The 17,943-nt window shown below is 39.3% G+C and overlaps 2 protein-coding genes across 11 annotated transcripts; both read right to left on the bottom strand.

Moving 5' to 3' along the window:
* Positions 1 to 490: 490 nt before the first annotated feature.
* Positions 491 to 9,242, bottom strand: LOC103713202 (protein NUCLEAR FUSION DEFECTIVE 6, mitochondrial-like). Of its 10 annotated transcripts, XR_005513892.1 has the most exons (5): positions 9,010 to 9,242; positions 8,796 to 8,917; positions 5,425 to 5,460; positions 3,324 to 3,402; positions 1,503 to 1,723 (listed from the first exon to the last, which is right to left on the bottom strand). XR_005513892.1 is itself a non-coding variant. In XM_008800036.4 (4 exons), the coding sequence occupies exons 1-3, from the start codon at positions 9,144 to 9,146 to the stop codon at positions 5,441 to 5,443; spliced, it is 279 nt and encodes a 92-aa protein (XP_008798258.2). In that variant the 5' UTR covers positions 9,147 to 9,242; the 3' UTR covers positions 491 to 1,501; positions 5,425 to 5,440. The 10 variants fall into 10 exon arrangements, 7 of the variants coding, with proteins under 7 accessions (XP_008798258.2, XP_008798260.2, XP_008798257.2 ...); XR_005513893.1 differs by lacking the exons at positions 1,503 to 1,723; positions 5,425 to 5,460 and adding an exon at positions 491 to 1,501; XM_008800036.4 differs by lacking the exons at positions 1,503 to 1,723; positions 3,324 to 3,402 and adding an exon at positions 491 to 1,501.
* A 265-nt stretch (positions 9,243 to 9,507) lies between these two features.
* On the bottom strand, positions 9,508 to 10,707 carry LOC103713248 (protein E6-like). The gene has a single exon (XM_008800113.4). The coding sequence runs from the start codon at positions 10,657 to 10,659 to the stop codon at positions 9,793 to 9,795; it is 867 nt and encodes a 288-aa protein (XP_008798335.2). The 5' UTR covers positions 10,660 to 10,707; the 3' UTR covers positions 9,508 to 9,792.
* Between the last annotated feature and the right edge of the window lie 7,236 nt (positions 10,708 to 17,943).

The raw sequence follows: 17,943 nt of genomic DNA, 5'->3' as shown, positions 1-17,943 counted from the left end.
AATTAATAATGTATGAAGAAACAAGGTAGAAAATATAACGCAACTAGAAGGAATGTTTCGAGATCTACAGACTACAATCCTGTTATTTTTGAATCGACAGAAATTGCCTTTTTTTCAGATGGATTTCGGTGTCTAAGAAAACTGGGGATTGGGAAGGTGATAGCCCTCTTACTTCTCCCTTCACTCTACACAAACGTTGAGACCTATGACCTTGCCGCCCAAGATAAATGGCGTGCACCATGTGACCGTGCATGCTTCTAATCACAGCAGCTCATTCCTACAACAGTGCACTGAGATGAGCGCTTGATAGATAGAGCCACAAGAACGAGTAGTTGCACGACCATGTAGGATATAATTTCTCCATGAGCAGTAGCTTAGCTTGGTCTGCCCAGAGGATCGAACTCCAGTGCAGGCACAAGGTAGAGATGCAGAATAACCCTCACATAAACAAAAAAATAAATAAAAATAAGGCATCAAAAAGAACCTGAAAGATAAAACAGGATACTGCAAGGCATCCTTCCAGTCAATAGCATCATTGAGTTCCACACTTCCACTGTTCTAAAGAAGCATTTAAGCAGCCCCAACACAAGTCAACCACTTGCTTAAAAAGCAGCCACAGGTCGGTCTACTGCCTGCGGGAGATTAGTTCAAGACAGGCTGATTATTTGGTACCTACCAATGGTGTCCAATGACACGTAATTGCTAATTGTGTGCATTTGGCGAGTGTTAGAAAACCATGAATTGTACGAGTATCAGGTAACCAAAACTTCAAGCTCTTTTCAATTCCAACAGAGCACTCTGGCCTTCTGTGACCAGAACTAGATATGCCATCAGCAAGCTGAATACCTTCCTCGTTAATGTCATGTGTGCACAAATGAGTACTGCCAAAGCTATCCGCCAAGATCTTAATGAGAGGCAAGGTTGACCAATACCTTGAATTAGCCTCGAGCATAGTCATCCAGGAGGTACCCATGGTCTGAAATCCTACCAAAACCTGACTATAGATTCCTAACCATAAGGGGTGAGCTAGTTTCTGATGGAGTCGTTGGCGCTACATTGAGATGGTCATCACTATGACCCTGCTCAGCTGACTTTAAATTGCTCAAGCCACAACCATCTTACATTGAACCTTACATTGACCTAAACATTTAGGTGAATATAACTTCTGAGCCTGCTTCCTAATTCCCAAGAACTGAGTTATTCAGAAGAATGCATTTGTATTCACCTGAAAGCTTTTGAAAGCCATGGGTTCCAGCTCAATGATTGGTCTTGACTGTAATGAACTCATAACTAATCAACTGCACCGCTACTTACTACGAGGAACTAGAAAAAAAGAATTTCCATAGGGACATTGCCATGATCACAGAAATATCTCCAATACTCTCAAACAGCACTAACCTTTAACCAAAAGGCATTGGCCAAGTGTACCTTAAAATTCATGATGAAGAATTCCGCAGCTACTATCAGTGATGCATCGTCCCGAACACTACAACTCATCCATCTACATAGAAGAACCAAATATCTAAGCTCCAACTATTAGGGATGGAAATCCAATAAAATTTACAGTTAGCAATACATTATCAGTCCATTTGTTGCAAAAAGTTATCTCTTTTTTCATTTTTTCGCAAGCGATCACAACAACATTTAGCAATGAAAATAGAAAGGAAAGAGGTATGGTAAATCTCCAATCCAAGTGCTCTCCATGATGAAAAAAATCACAGACCTAAACAAATGAAAAAAGAAAAGGTCAAGGAAAAATGCATAAACCCAACTTAAACTGCATTAAATAGATGGATGATCACCATGCAAATGCTGAGATCATTATATTTATTGCCATTATAAGATTAAGTCCAAAAATATCTTAATATAGTCATTTTTTATTTGGTGGTAGATTTGTTCAACTCCTCTTTTTGGCAAGCCCCAAAATCATCTTCCCACTAAACGGAGACCAATTATGCTATCCAAAACCATTAATTACTGTAGTAAACTTTGATTAGAATTAGTTTCCATATAAATTCCCCAAAAGCTCATGAATGAGAAGTATTATATGCAGCACTTCTACATATGACGGATTTAAATTGAACATCCAAAGTATAAAAAATCTTGGCATCTCCCATCATGACTAAACTGAAGTTAAGAAATCATAAGATATCAGTCAATAAGAAAGATTTTATCATTATTATCATTACCATTGTTATTATACAGTGGTAATCTAATATGAAGCATGCCTGCTCATCAAGGGCGACAAATGGTTTTCTGACTTAAAAAGAAAAAACTGTTCCATTAAATGTATCAAACTAAGATACTTTTCTAAGCAAGACAAGTAGAATGATTGAAATGTACAGCGCATACTATATTTTCCACTGATATGATCTAGAAAGGCCTCTATCAATCCAGGTTGAATGCAGTTTCATTAGGTTCTCCAGTCATTCTCACTAAGCACCTAGCTCCCAACTATTATTGCAACATTTCATGAAGCTATCTCCCACATCTTCACAGTTCTCCACAACTTTCTAAACCATGCAAATCCACCAAAGAATTGATAAGTTAATCAACCAACATAAACTCCAGTGAGCTATTGGTCCAAAAGTTTAAGGACCCAAGCAGCCAATGCGTCAAAGATAAGATCCCAGTTAAATCATTTAACAGAATTCACCCTAATTGACTTGGGCATTGCTGAAGTGAAAAACTAGAGATTATATGAGAAATGATACTTTCCTGCAATTTTGTCTACTTTTCCATTCAAGAATCTTCTAAATCTTTCATCACTCCACAAAACCATGTCTTTGCACTTAAAGCACCTCTCACTTAAGACTTTTTTTTGGATTTCAAGTATAAACTTAGTACCTGGTTTATTTATGAGTTTTAACCAACCAGCCAATGAGCTGCAAGTCACCTCAAGCATATTATATGCCTTCACATGCATGATGCATATGATAATAACAGACAAAATCTTATAACATACACACAATCTGGGTATCATATGCTCACAGCTGAATATGAAAAAGAGAGAGAGAGAGAGAGAGAGAGAAAACATTTGTGATGTTCCAGCATCATTCCCTATCTTCTAAAACTATTGGTTAAAAAAAATACCAACTTAATTATGATCAGGAAAGGATTGTTACAAGAGAGTCTTAGATAAGCAAGTATCAAGTCACAATGCCAGCAAACATTTCTCCTATCCTTTTAACATCTGACCCATGAAATTTCATGACAAGTCTAGAATATAAAAGATCATACTAAAGGGAACATGAAAATAGACAAAGGGGGAAAGTTCACTAAAAGGCATTTGAATCAATTCCTTGAATAGCTTATTGAGCTACCTTGTCTAAGACTGATGGGAGTTCTGTACAGAATTTCGCCCAAATCCACTGGACATTTGTTATACATCATCATTGCCAGCTGGTTGAATACAACACATCAGTATGTCCTTTAAAGTGACAATTTGAATTAGCATATAACATATAGGTGTCATTTTTACAAGCTGACATTTGGCAAGAATGTTTCATCATAGACTACTTAGAAAAAAGTCACTCCTTTACTGAAATGTTATTTCTAGAAATTAATGAAAGTACTAGAACCAAGATCAAGTTAGATGATTTTACTAAGAGCATATATAGCAATTGGTATAGGCCAGGCCAGGAGGAGGAAGCAAATAAGGTAATTATTCACATTATCCAAAGCAATAACAACACAAACTGTTCCAAAAGCCAACAGTTATAGGCAAGAAAGCCTGAAACCCAAAACGTAGTCATTTACATTCAACTAGCAAGACCAAATTTTTAAGCTATGACATCCTAGGACAGCTCTAGGTCATATCTGCATGCAGATATTCAGAGTAAGAGGAGATGTAACAAAATCCAAAAATTTATAACAGAACTACCTTGCTAGCTCATATGCCTGTAGGACCCAAGTGCACTGGACAACATGTTTTGCTGAAATATTTTGCTCTTGCAAACATCTTTATTGCAGAATACTTTAGCAAGTCATCCAACTTGGCACTAGTAAAACACAATGAAACTCTTTAATTTTTGTTTCCACTTAGAGAAATTACATGCTTGTTATGTCCAGATAATGAGTGAGCCTTTCAGTTTCAACTGTATAATCACAGTAGTACATAACAGTGTCTTAAACACAGATCCAGCTCTCCAGTTTGCTTAAAAGTAATGCTCAAGCAATGTATATTTCAATCTATCTGTGAACATAACTGCCCGCACTTATTCCTCAAATTCTAACTCAGCCAAGCTGTGATTGTGGGGAAGATCAGATAAACATGTTTGCTAGACTCCACCTAGTGTCACACGTCATCAGTGCCAGCTGAGCCAATGCAAAAACATCAGTATGTCATTTGATTTAATTCAACTGAACAAAAAATACATTCAAATCATGACAGTCCAAAGTATGATACAGTTCACTGAACCACGCCAATACATGATCTAAATCTACGTTTCTGTCCATTCCTTCAACATAATAAGGCTTACAAGGCTAGTAACTGTCAAGGCTACCTAGCCATAACCTTTAAAATTTTTAATAAAAGACAGTGGGGGAAAAAGTTAAGATTGATATGAAGGTTGAGACTTATGCAGCTATGCTCCTATCACCTTTTGAACTATGATCAGATACATGCATTTTCGTAGGAAATGTCATAGAGCTTTCATATAGCTTTGGCAATTGATATTGATTCTCCCACAACAAAGAAGCTTATATTGTGCTAACATATCAGATATTCCATCAAACTGGCAATAACCTTAAAAAATTTCCCATAGTCTTAGAAGCCAGAGCAGGAACAGGAATAGGAATGAGATTGATGAAAGGAGGAACAAAAAGAAGGGAGTATTTGCAATTGGCATGGAATATAACTTTATTTACACCAAAGATAACAACTTCAATGATAATATTTTTCAAGTTAGAATCACAAAGGAGACATGCTTTTTTTAAGAGTGGTTAGATGATGATGATCAGGTGGAACCCTTTGAGAGTTTGACCTCTATAGCAAGCACAATTTATCTAGAAAAGCCTTGAGATTTCTAGTACTAACAAATTTCTAGTAAACTATTGTTTAACATCAGAACACCTGCTGCAGCCATAGCAAACATCCTCCATTAGTTTTGTTTTATCTTAGACGACATCACTTCAATTTTCGTGGTTTTCTCATTCTTACCGACCTGTATAATTACTCTTTAAAACAAAAGTATAAACAAGAAACAAGACAGATAAGCTTATCAAAAGATTTTTAAATGCAATCCATGACAAAATGGGTTGGCATGACTATTTCAATTTATGAAAGTTCTACCTAAATTTTGTTAAACATAACATGAAATCCATCTCCGCACACTTCCTTTAAATGATATCCTCTCACTTAAGCTATTGATGAGCCCAGCAATTAATAATTCCAAATGGTAGGCGAAAAACCAAGTTAATCACCTTTCTGGCTTGATCTTCATCTAGTTTCATCTTGTCCTACAAGAGGAAAAAGAAAATGTATTCTTCTATCAAAACAACATGAAAGAGGAAAAGAAGATAGAATATTGATTATGAGAAATGAGAAAGGACCCACAAAAAAAAAAATCAAGAACTATGGTTGCAACATGAAATATACACTGGCACCCTAGATCATGTTGTTTAATAATGAGAAGTCCTACATCTTGACATATTAATCTTGCATGATCAATGGAGACTCTTTCTCTGTAATACATAGACATGGAACTCCCTCATTCACCCATGAAGACTCAGATCAGTAACAACAGAGTAACTTAAATAAGATAACCAATTAAGGGTGCCGCATGCTCAGAATATAAGCAAGAATTGCCACCATAAAGGAAAACCAGATAATCGATGACCTCTGAAGTAGGAACCACTAAGATAGGACCCAAAGAATTAGAGCATTTACTAGAACTTAAAACAGGTCTTGTAACAACCAAAAAGTTTCTATAACCCACTTAACTCCAAGCAAAATGGTTATCTGCGCTTGGATTGTTTATTTGCTGCTAGTGGATAATATTGCGAGTAAATTAACGTGGCATGCATACAAAATGAATCACTGAATAAGTAAAAGAACGTAGGGAATGAAGAAAAAATGTTTAACAGGCTGACAAATGACATGTTACAATCTATTAACTGTTTAGAAGGCCTACTTCTTAATATGCCATCGGTTTAGCAAATGAAATCTCCAAACATGTTGGAGGTTTTCAAAGCCTCCACAAAAGAATTTGAACTAGTATCTTCAAAACAAATGTAGAGAGCATGGTCTTCCAGAGAGATTTTGAACACATACCACCCACCCCCTCATGCAAACACATGCTCTTGACATACAGGAGAACTCCCCTTGCCAATTGTTGTAAAGAGAAGTATGATTTGATAAAGCATGAGATTTGTCCTGGCTTTACAAACTTATTTCTGCTCTGAACAATGAGAGTAAATATTTAATATCTTGAGGTCCATGCCACGCATGTTACAGCCATCTTGAGCCTTATGTGGTGTTTGATTATGGAATAAGTTTTTTTTTTTTTTTTTTTTTTTTGTAGGGGGGGGGGGGGGGATCCCCCAAAATGGAGGATATCCTTCCAAATTCTTGACAAACACCAAATAATTGAGGCTCATACCACGGCCGGGACATCCTCCCAACAAAATGGTGGAATAGTCTTATACTGTGGAATCCTTATTCCCTTCAATTACCCCTTTACCTGTATCCATTCTATAATCACTCAAAAAACTGAGAGGGCAATGTGGTTTTTGCGATAAAGTCTAAAGTATCACAAAGTTCAATGTGTATTAAATGCAGTTGATTCCCTTCACCTATCCCCCACATTTACTCCTCAACTAAATACCAAAACATGCCTATTTTGCAGAATAGGCCTATTCCTTCAACAGTGCAAGGGATATCCCTCCCCCCACTTATTCTACAACCAAGTACCACCTTAGTGTTCACACACTTTTGTTCTTAATATTTTTCCCATAGCAGTTAGAAGAACACTATACAGAAGAACTCTTTCCAAAGTAAACACCTTGGTGTCATTATGACCATTTTTTAAATTTGCCTTTGATCTAAGTTGTATGTCTCCAATTGGTTGAGCAGAAAAATTTTCTACTTGCAGCTAACATTCCAACTCAAATGCTGTCTAGAATCTTCATGCTTTCCAAATATTTGCTTGGCAAGTATCTCTGACATCTTGTGATATCATTCAAATGTCCGCATCATTGATAAAGCAACCAAAAGGACTTCATCATCAGATACATGGGCTCAGCATAAATAGCTGATGTTACTTACAAGCCCATACCAACCCAATCATCTTGATAGTGCCCTCACCCAAAAAGAGGTTAGACCTCTTACACCAAGATTTGGTGAGATGATAATGGGAAAAGAAGTAACTTTTCACCTTTTATTGTGGATCACAATGAGACTTTGTTGTATTATATTTGCCATAGAGTCAACATTTTTTTCTTTATTGACGGGGAAGTCAGCTACAATCACTTAAGAAAGGAGCAATCGAGATATTGTTCCATTGATTAATTTTTGAGAGGGATGTCAGAAGGGGACGTTCAAGGATTAGGTGGACTGCATTTTAAGTGCATTTTCAGTCTGAGTGTATGTTTGGCCTTCTTTCTTGTGGGTGGGTGGGGGAAGAGCTGATCACTTCTGAGCAGTCAAAGCATAGCCTTATATAAGGTTACAATTTGGAGAAGAACAAAATGAAGGATCATGTAAATGGGATACATTCATGATGGCAGGAAAGAGGAATAAATCCAACATAGAGTAGCTTTTAGTTTCAGTCTTCTTTTTTAAATAGACAGATATGTGTGGTAAATTTTTGCAATATGTTTTCTCAAGGAAGGCCAGCAGTGATATTGGAAAGTTCAAAACTGAACCGTACATATACCCTTTTGGTCTTGAACGATACAAGGGCTAGTGGAGAGCATAGTGACTCCCTCCAAGATTTTTCAACCTTTCTTAGCAGGATGTGCTTCAGATTACAGGATCCATGCCTTAGGTTAAAAAACAGCACTATCCCTTCAACTACTGTTATGCTTTTGACTATTGAAAAGATAAGATGAATTTGTTTAACTTTTAAATGGCAAAGCCTCATATGTAACGCAATGTTTAATTACCTGAAGAAGGGAATGTAATAGCACATGGAAACAGACAAATAAAACTTTCGATCAACCAATAAAGTATTATCCAATTTTGCTATTTTATATCAATACTAAATGAAATCCAACGATTTGATTCTACAGTGGTTGTTTTACGTGAATCATTCAAATATCCAATTTCCCCCAAACTGATCAGCCACGTCTCATGACCTTGTGGCTCTGGTCACCCCTTATATTCTTGTCTAACTCTGGGTACCTGAATGGTCATGCCATCATAAATCCCAGTTACCATCTAGTTCTCACGATCATGCCCAAGGCCTCTTCTGGATGAAACCAAGCCTCTCAAAAATATAATACCAGAATCCTTCTTCCATACCGAAACCCTAACATCAACTCACTTGCTTCAATGATAAGCTACTCATAACCGATAAATTCTCAAATGTTCAGCTAGAACCTAAGGGAATAATATTTCTACAATAAAGCTAATCTACCAGTCTCTCTCTTCTCCACAACCAAAAAGATCCATTTTTGAGCCAAATGAATGAAGCAGAATGAACCCATCGGAATTACCCATCGTGCGCAAGAGGCAAATCAAACCAAATAAAAAACAAATGACCGGAGCAATGCAAGCATCGGGCAATGGCATCTACAGAGCTGCCGCCCTAAGTAACCAAAAGAGTGCATTTTTTCCAGAAGGGCGTCCATACCTTCAGATAACCAACCGTAGCCTTTAAGGGAAACGGTGAGCATCGAAGTCATCAGCGCCGATGCGGTCGCGCTGTGTTTCGGTAGCAGTGATTCCACGGCGAAGCTCATCTCTACCGGAGATCTTCAAAAATTTCCAAGAAAAAGGAAAAGAATCAATCAAGAAGAACCCTAAGGGAACGGGAAACTCTCTCTCTCGTTCTCGCTTCGCGCTACCTGAGGAAGCGAGGGGCAGCGGGGCGGACGCGGAGAATGGGAGGGCGGGAGGAGGCTCTGGCCCCAGAGGCGACCCTCGAAGCAGCGGTGCGGAGTGAGGAGGAGCGGAGGACTGACCGGGCGGCGGCGGCGGCCATGTTAACGAGGCAGAGCGGCGACGTTTAGAGGACGGTCCGGAACGATAGCTAAAACCCTACTCAGAGCACGTTTGTGCCGCAGGATCACCGTAAAAGATCATGATTCACCGTATTAGCCTGAATTAAATAGTACAAAATATACTATATTATATTAATTTAGTATTGATATCCAATATAGATGGTATACTTATCATGCCATACTGATATAGTGCTAAAATGTCATCCGTATAAAATTTGGTATCGAAACGGTAAATTTTGGCCGGAAGCATTATGGCCGATGGACCAAGACATTGAACAAAGCCTAAACCTAAATAATTTTTGAGGACTCGTATCAGAAAATTTTAAGCAGACAATGCTAGCATGAGATTGCAAATTGGAAGAAGGCCACATTTTGTCGCTTAGATAGCTAAATAGTGTAAGAGTACATGGGAAAGACATTCTATGGCATACACTTATTCATCTTTTGCATCAGTACATGGATGCAAATTGGAGACCCTACACATTAATGGCTATCCTCACTCAACTTAACATCGCAAAACAAAGAAAAAACAGTACTTAAACATACACGCTATGATGACCATCAAACCTTCCAGCTTGCTTCAATGTTGTTCCATCAACTCTATCCGATTAATTCCTAAACAATCGCTCATGGAACATAGTCCTCTCGACTCACCTGGTTCACCTGGTTGTTCTGGTACCCTCCTATTGCGCCAGCTTCAGAATTTCCCCTGGTTGGGTACGTTTCGTACTGGTTGCGGTTTCTCCCGGCATTAACATCGTAGAAGTACCTCCCGTTGTCTAAGAACCTTGTGTCGCTCATGCCGTATTGCTTGTTTGGATCTACGTAGTTGCTGTACCCTTTGGTCTCATGGTTTCCACCATTGAACTCTTCGTTGGAGAACTTTGATGGACCGTTGTACGCATATTTGAATTGGTTGGCATAGTTGTATCCGCCATTGTATTTGTTCTCGTAGTTTTCTCCACTGAGCTCGGTATTGGGACGGGCATTATTGTAGTAGTAGTTGTTGTTGTTGTCTGTTGTCGTAGCCGGCGTGAATTGCTCCTGGGGTGGGCCGCCGATTCTTCTATTGAGCTCGGTATTGGGACGGGCATTATTGTAGTAGTAGTTGTTGTTGTTGTCTGTCGTCGTAGCCGGCGTGAATTGCTCCTGGCCATGGCCTTCGAATCTCCTAGTGAGCTCGGTATTGGGACGGGCGTTATTGTAGTAGTAGTTGTTGTTGTTGTTGTCTGTTGTCGTAGCCGGCGTGAATTGCTCCTGGCCATGGCGATAGAGACCATAGCCACTACCGCTCAGGCTCTGGAGTGGAGGAAGAGTCGAAGGATCTTCCATTTTGACGGCAGGGGTCTCTTCGGGGATGGGAGTGGCTTCCTTGGGGTCCTCGGGGCGTGTGGTCTTCATGAAGAATCGGCTTTCTCTAGCATGGATTTGGAACGAAGAGGAGGCAAGGAAGAGGAGGAAGACGAGGGAGAGTTGGTGGTGAAGGGAAGCCATGAGTGCTATGGAGAGGGAGAGGTGGTAGCTAGTGATGGATATGAGTGGGTCTGGCACCACTCCTATATATATATATATATAAGGGGGGATTTATCTGAAACATAAAGGAGAAACATGTACGAAGGGTGTCGTACGTGTTCTGCTTTACGTCTTGTCGCCGTGAAATGAGATGGCCGGGTGATGATGCGGGGATTGTGGGACTGTGGGGCAAAAATGATGACATTTTCAGCACGCTGCATGTGCTCTCATGGGACATCCTCAACAAAAAGTCTTTGCATTGGGGTACAAAAGAAGATGGACAGAGGGGTGCGTTCGTATCAGCACTAATGCATCGAATTTTATCAGAACTTTATAATTAAGCATGCTTGGGGTTTCTGAAAAATTTTTTGTTGCATTTTTTTTATTTTACTAAGTATACTATATGAGTTACCATTTTTATTAAAAAAATAAAAATAAAATAAAATAAAAGATGGACAAACCATGCATATAGCCATCTGTCTTTTAATGACGATAATCAAGCATTATATAGCACTCTATCGTGCAAACCATGCACTGCAGAATATTTTAGAAGAGTTGGGAGCTTTCGAACTAAATCTGACCTAAAGTTTAATTCAGCTGGAAACAAGATTATAACCAAAGCGGTGTATTTGTGGTTGACAAAATGCTAAGTAGGTGCCTCTGATTTTTGACCTATGTTTCTATTCCTCTGTTTACATTAGCACCGTGACTAGCGGAGGGTGGTTGGGCATTGAAACTGGGTCGCAGCAAGGGAGCCCATGGCATCTTCTTTCCTTTAAAGTGGCGAGGAAGACATTATTATTATAGCTATTATTATCGGAGTGGAAGACACATGCAGCGGCAATCACGTACCTTAGAGGTCCTGGAGAGGTGGCAAGGAATTCTCTTGTCAGGGAGTGCTCGTATGCCTTCGTCATGATAAACGAAGATGGCATATATATATAGTGGAGTATTAGTCTTCAAATGGAGTGCTAGCTGCATTAAAGAAACAAAGCCACACCATTTTGCAGGACAATCGAACAAACCTTATAATAACACTTTTGATGGACATCTTGCTGTATATCCAGATCCATGTTTTGATGGTAAACGTCCATTCATCAAAAATTTCATTCTGCCAGTCCCAGAGGCTTCATGAGCTGCTGTACTGCATGCAAATAAGAACGATAAATGATCTATTAAAAAACTGTGGAAAAAAGCAGAACAGTGAAACTAATATACTGCTAAATTACAGAATTTTAATTCTACCGTGTTTAGAATTTTAATATATAGGGCTAAGCCATCACTGATCAACTATTTATTTTGCAGCAGTGCAGGGAGAAGTTTAAATATGAAACTTCCTTTGAAAACTTCCACTTAAATATTATAGTATGACCCTTGTTGGAAACTTGCACGTCACGAGCTCACCACTCGCTCCAGGTTCCAGCCTTGGGGATCGTCTCGTCCTCTCCACGGCGAGGCCGACCTGCGGATTAGTTGGTTTGGCCGCGATCGCATCAAAATTTGATGGGTTCTAGAGACAACAAATGCAACCCGATGGTGGGAGGGGTCATGAATTTAGAGCCGAGCTTTGTGTCTAAATTATATTTAATTTTATTTAAGCCTTAAGCCGAATTTTTTTAAAATTTGATATTTTCTATGCCTAAATTTGATGGTTTGCATGGCACCACAAAAATTTTAGGAGCAGAACCTGGGGTCTCGAAAGATTGATTGATCTTCTTTCATGGCATTGGCCGTTGGATGGCACTTCGTATAGTTCTCAACGCACGCTAAACTTCTTCATCTGCTTGCATAGATTTTGAAGCAACTATATTGCGAGATCTAATGGTGGATTGATGCAAAGGGAGGTGAGGCCTGTTTGCTTTGGATTCCCAGCTCATGTTAACCTGCTGTGTGAATCTTCGTGGATCCAGATTAGGTAGATCTAAATTCTAAATTAGCGTGCATGGGGTTGAAAGTATAGGCTACTAATAGGAGGTTGATAGCTCTTGGTAATAGTGACCTAATTTTTGGATTTGGAAAGACCTAGGTTTTGGAAAAAGATGGGTTCCCATAGGCTTAAATTAGGTTCTCTAGGGCCAGCGACAAGCCTAGCCTAGTCTCATGGAAGAATTTTCTGGATAAAATGTTGAACTAAAATGAACCTTCCTGGAAGCAAAAGTTTTTATAAAGGTTGTCATGAAGGTTGATGTTAGTTTAGCATTATTCTTGTTCCTGATTTTAGCCCCTATCCTTTCCCTGGATCCGACAAGCATAATTATTGGCCCTTTACAAATTTTTGATCTTGAAAATTCAACACATTGGCCTTGACTTTGGCTGTAAATCCAATTGTTTATGGATCATTTGAAGATAATAAACATTTAGTACGACAAATCTAATTGGGTACGGTAGAAAAAGAAAGTTTACTAGGTGGAGCTATTAAGATTAAATTTCTTATATAGAATCTATTATTATATATATAAAAAAGATACCTTTTTTTTTATATATGTATTGTTGCTATATTGGTTGATGTCTCAAGGTATATATAGGTATTTCAGTTGAGTTAACACCTCTATTATCATAATTCAAGCATCATTAAGCATCCTCTTGTTCATGCTCCCCATTCCTTCACTGGTTATGAAACAGCATCACTTCTCAATCTCTGATGAGAGAGATTCTCTATATAATTCTTTTTAATAAGAAATATATCCTACTTACTCTAGCTCTTGCATTAGAGAAAGGACAACCGGTGGTTAAAAGTGAGAGTGCATTTATTAAACGTAATATTCAGTGCAAACATTGCTTTCACTCATGTGATTAGACTATACATTTTTGACACAATCTCTTACATATTTTGCATTAATGAAGGTCCAATACAGATATTTACTCACCAATATCTACAAGCAAGTAATGTTATTTTCATAACCTAAAACAAAACTAAAACTTATAACAAGAGCTTTATATCAGTGATAGCATTCTATTTTAGTTTCAAGTCTTGCGTGGTTGTAGGCTTTAAAATTCCATCTAAAATGCAGATGATATTATATATATGTATGTATATACTTATACGTATATATGCTCCTGGTAAACTCCCTCCTAGCCATACCAGGGCAATAGTGTGCAAAGGAAAGGGAAGACAAGAACGAAGAAGAATCGTAACAAGAATCCCAATTAATCCATGCATGAACCCAACATCAACCAGCCTGCGTAATTTTAGCATAATTTTTTTCCCAGTGGACCTCATGAGAGCATCACTCTCTCTAGTACACAGGCAGCGAAACACTGGTGAATTCATAGACGATGGTCGCACCCTTTCCTTCCCACCATCAGAGACTCAAAAACTGACTCCTAAAAGGAGAGACATCCTTGGTTTAGAAGGAAAGAGAAATAGAGATCAACCCATCAGCCCAGAGAAAGGCTGGGCCGAAAGAAAACAAGAGTTAAGAGAGAGGAAAGAGAAGCATGGCAAAAATTTTACCGCGGTGTGGTTCAGTGGGTAAGCATCCATCTCTCTTGCATCTCTCCTCTTTAATTTCCTTTATGGCTCTTTTTTTTTAAAGAATTTTATTTACTGTTGTGTTTGGAAAATTTGCAAAAAGAAAATAATCACTTTACTTTCATTGCAATTTAATTTTACTGGAAAAATAATTTATTTTTAAAGTTTTATGAATCATTATATTTCTATATTTAAATGACTGCAGACATATTTGATTGATCTGCATGTAAAGATATTCTCATAGCTAGTCATAACGGCAGGTCTATAGCAGTCCATTAAAAATAAAAAAAAAGGTGCTTCGACCAAAAAAATTATACATTAGTGCCGACATAAAAATGGAATGGATTCTTCTTACCAATTGCTCTTTTGTAAAGAAATACTTCTATTTAAGGTTTTCAACCTCTCAGTGGGCCTTGTTTGTTGGATGCTGTTGTAGGATGGGATGTAGGGCCTGCAAAATATATAATCATATAGGAATTAGATTGTTGGCTCATTTAACTTACATTTTCTCATAGCTTGTCCATATCCAACTTAGATATTAGACTTTGGGCTGCAAGAAGAAAAAGAAAATATATAAAAATTTTCCTTTTTCTTGTAAGATTTGGACTAAGAGAAGCTTGGTTGATACAGGGTTATGCTTAAATGAATAGCCTAATCAACAAATCCTACAATATTTTCAGTCCAATCCTGTAGGGATAGCCAACTAGAACCTCAAGCGATTCGGTGGTTCATCAATCATATCCCTTGTTAACGCTAATATTGTGAATTGTTTGCATGTTTATATCTTTAGTACATTTTTTTGATCGTTTAAATTACATGATTCTTTATCAATGGCATGGTTGGAGCCATTTGTGATTAGTTTGGAACATTCATCCTGAGGCTTGTTGAGGTTTGACTTGAGGCTAATAGTCTAATAGAGACTGGTGGTCTTGTATCTCATATTGCCAGTTACGTTTCAACCTCCGAGGAACGATGTGCTTTTGCGGTGTGAATTATTTCTATTTTTATTGGCCCAATTCTGAAGGGTCCATCAGGCCATCTCTTTAGCAGTCATAACGAAGGCCCATCAAGTTAGCAGCGCACACCATGTACCTGCGAAATAGATAGGAGCTTGACATGATCCAAGTGATTGTAGTTTATTTAGGTCCGTTTGTTTTGCAATAGAGAATGAAAGTAGATTCATCGAAATTCAATGTTTGCAAGGTGATTCACTTAAAATCAATTGGCAAGTAGATGAAGTCACTTGGCCGTTTGTCTTCTAATCCTATGGGTGTCTTGAGCTGCACTTCGATCATTCAAGAGATGATATAGTGCAATGAAGTATGTTCTTTGAAAGCTAGAGTCATCTAGCTTACCACATCTGTGCCTATCTGACTTACCGCATCTGGTTAGATAAGAATGCCTGTATTTTCGAGAGAAGGAGGGCACCCCCGCAAGTTGTAGTGGACAGAGCTTTCCGGCATGCGGCCGAGATCATCTACTCTATCAGGGCGACTTTACTTGGAGGGACTTGGGACACCTAAGGTTTCTACATTGCTGTTACAGCGCCCAGGTTCATTTTTGTCACTTGGGGACCTCCAACCTTTGGTCACCTTAACGTAAACTTTGACGGTAATGTGTTAGCCGGAGGAGATAGAGGAGGAACCGAATTTGTGATCCATGATCACAATTCCAGACTAATTGCTGCAGGAGGGCGACACATCTGTGGCACGACAGTCATAGGAGCGGAGCTCAAGGCGGCATTGTAGGGCATCACTTATATGAAGAGTATCCTAAGGGCTGACGAGATCACCCTAGAAGGAGACTCCGCGATGCTGATCGATTGGATTCGGGACGCTGAGCAACATGTCGACGGCCATCCTCTCCTTAGCAATATGCAGCGGATGAGGAGAGTCTGTGACTCTTTTCAAGTTGTTCATATGTATGGGAAAGAGAATCGAGCAACTGATTGGGTTGCTTCCTTTGTTGTTCATTACTCCAGAGAGGTCTCATGGATATGGACTGAGATTATGCCCTCATCTTTATGTCATATATTGTATCTTGACTCAATAGGTTGTACTCACGCCAGATTAATATGATCGACTGTTGTACCCCCTCAAAAAGAAAAAAAAAGCTAGAGTCAATAAAAAATTGGTTTAAAAACATTCAGGTAGTCTTGCAACATACCTACTCATTATAATATATATAATATATTAATAATATATAGATGTATCTTTTTTTTTCGGACTCAAAAGATATTTTTATTCTCAAATTTCAGTCTAACCTAAAAATCCATCCTCGAGGACCGATTTAAGATTACCAAGCTGGACACTGATTTTAGGAATGAAGGAAATTTAGAAATACTACCATGTGGGATTATCGAAATGCAGTCAAGCACCCATCTTACATCACCCTCGTCACTCGATGCCAAATGCTCCTATAAAGCTGCAGGATGAATGCAAGCATCAGTTGCATGTACAAAGCAAATTATCTCGAATCCTCGTCCATGGCCTCGAATCCCCCTGCCATCGCTATCATGCGGGTGTTCTTCCATATTACCCCTTTCTAGCAAAAATGCACCATAAATGGTCTAAGAAAAGAAAGCTAGAGGAATGCACCTGGATCACTCGAAGAAAACATATGAAAAAAAAAAAGTGGCACAAGAAGAAGAAAAGAAAGTTCTGAATGAATGCAAGCTTAGAAACTAAGGTTGAAGGAGGTGCCGGGCACCGTAACGATTCTTCGACGGAACGACTTGATACGGACCGTGCCGGGCCTATACCGAGAGAGGACACGACACCATGGGAGAGAGAAAAAGAGAAAGAGCGAGCGAGCAGGGAGGGAGGGAGGGTCGGAGGAGGGTGGTGGATGTCGGTGGAGGGCCGGCAAAGGCTATAGCCGGTTTTCCTGTTTTAAACAAAATATGGGTTTTGCCGTGGCTAAAATATTTTGCAATTTTTAAGCGAGGTCTATAAATCGCTTACCGTATTCACTTAAAAATCGCGAAATTTAAAAATCGGTAAGAAATTTGCCGACTTTATTTTAAAAACGTAAAATTTTTTAGCCGCATTTGGACCTCGTTCAAAATAGGGGAACTGACTGCGGCCTCCGCCGGCTTTTATGGCTTCCGTCGGCAAAACCGCAGCCCCTGCCAGCCTTTATGGCTTCCGTCGGCAAAACCGCAGCCCCTGCCAGCCTTTATGGCTTCCGTCGGCCCTTTGCCGGCGTCCGCCACCCATCTCCGGCTCTTCCTCCTCCGCTTGTGTTTTTTTTTTTTGCCACTCCAGTAACGAGTTTTGTTTCTATTATCGAAATTGTATACCACTGAGGTGGTAGCTCAGTGGAACTGGACTTTTACTTCCACCCGGGCAATCCGAGTTCGAAACGTACGGGCGTCGATTAAATGTGAAGACCGCATGCTCCCCACTCAGACACGTGGGATGGGAGGGCTTATTGGTCCGCCGATAGCCTCGGTGATGCCAGATGTGACATCCTCATACAGAGAGGTCGTACCAGAGCCCAGAGAGATAACCGAGCCGGGCTCACAGGTGGGAAGAGTATGAGTAAAAACAGCCGGCGTGCCCAACACACGATCAGTTCTGTCCGCATCGAACATTCTTCTGGCGGAGTGGGGGCCCAGTGGAGGCTACTACATGGTGGACTTGCCCCTTCCTCCTCATTTCTCTTTTGCCTGAGAAATAAATAAATAAATAAATAAATAAAATTGTACCTGTCAGCTGGTACGCCGCGGATCGGACGGGTCGCCGACCTTATTAGAAACTATCATAAAGAGTGCTAAATCTGTCCGTCGCCAG

This window comes from Phoenix dactylifera, chromosome 11 (genome assembly GCF_009389715.1).
Source record: "Phoenix dactylifera cultivar Barhee BC4 chromosome 11, palm_55x_up_171113_PBpolish2nd_filt_p, whole genome shotgun sequence".
Classification (NCBI taxonomy): domain Eukaryota; kingdom Viridiplantae; phylum Streptophyta; class Magnoliopsida; order Arecales; family Arecaceae; genus Phoenix; species Phoenix dactylifera.
This window is presented reverse-complemented; position numbering and strand designations above follow the sequence as displayed.

Coding starts and splice junctions, on each gene's coding strand:
- LOC103713202 (XM_008800036.4), bottom strand. CDS start 9,146: ATGGCCGCCGCCGCCGCCCGGTCAGTCCTCCGCTCCTCCTCACTCCGC. Junction 8,918..9,009: donor GCTGCCCCTCGCTTCCTCAG/GTAGCGCGAAGC, acceptor AAATTTTTGAAG/ATCTCCGGTAGAGATGAGCT. Junction 5,461..8,795: donor CTACGGTTGGTTATCTGAAG/GTATGGACGCCC, acceptor TTCCTCTTGTAG/GACAAGATGAAACTAGATGA.
- LOC103713248 (XM_008800113.4), bottom strand. CDS start 10,659: ATGGCTTCCCTTCACCACCAACTCTCCCTCGTCTTCCTCCTCTTCCTT.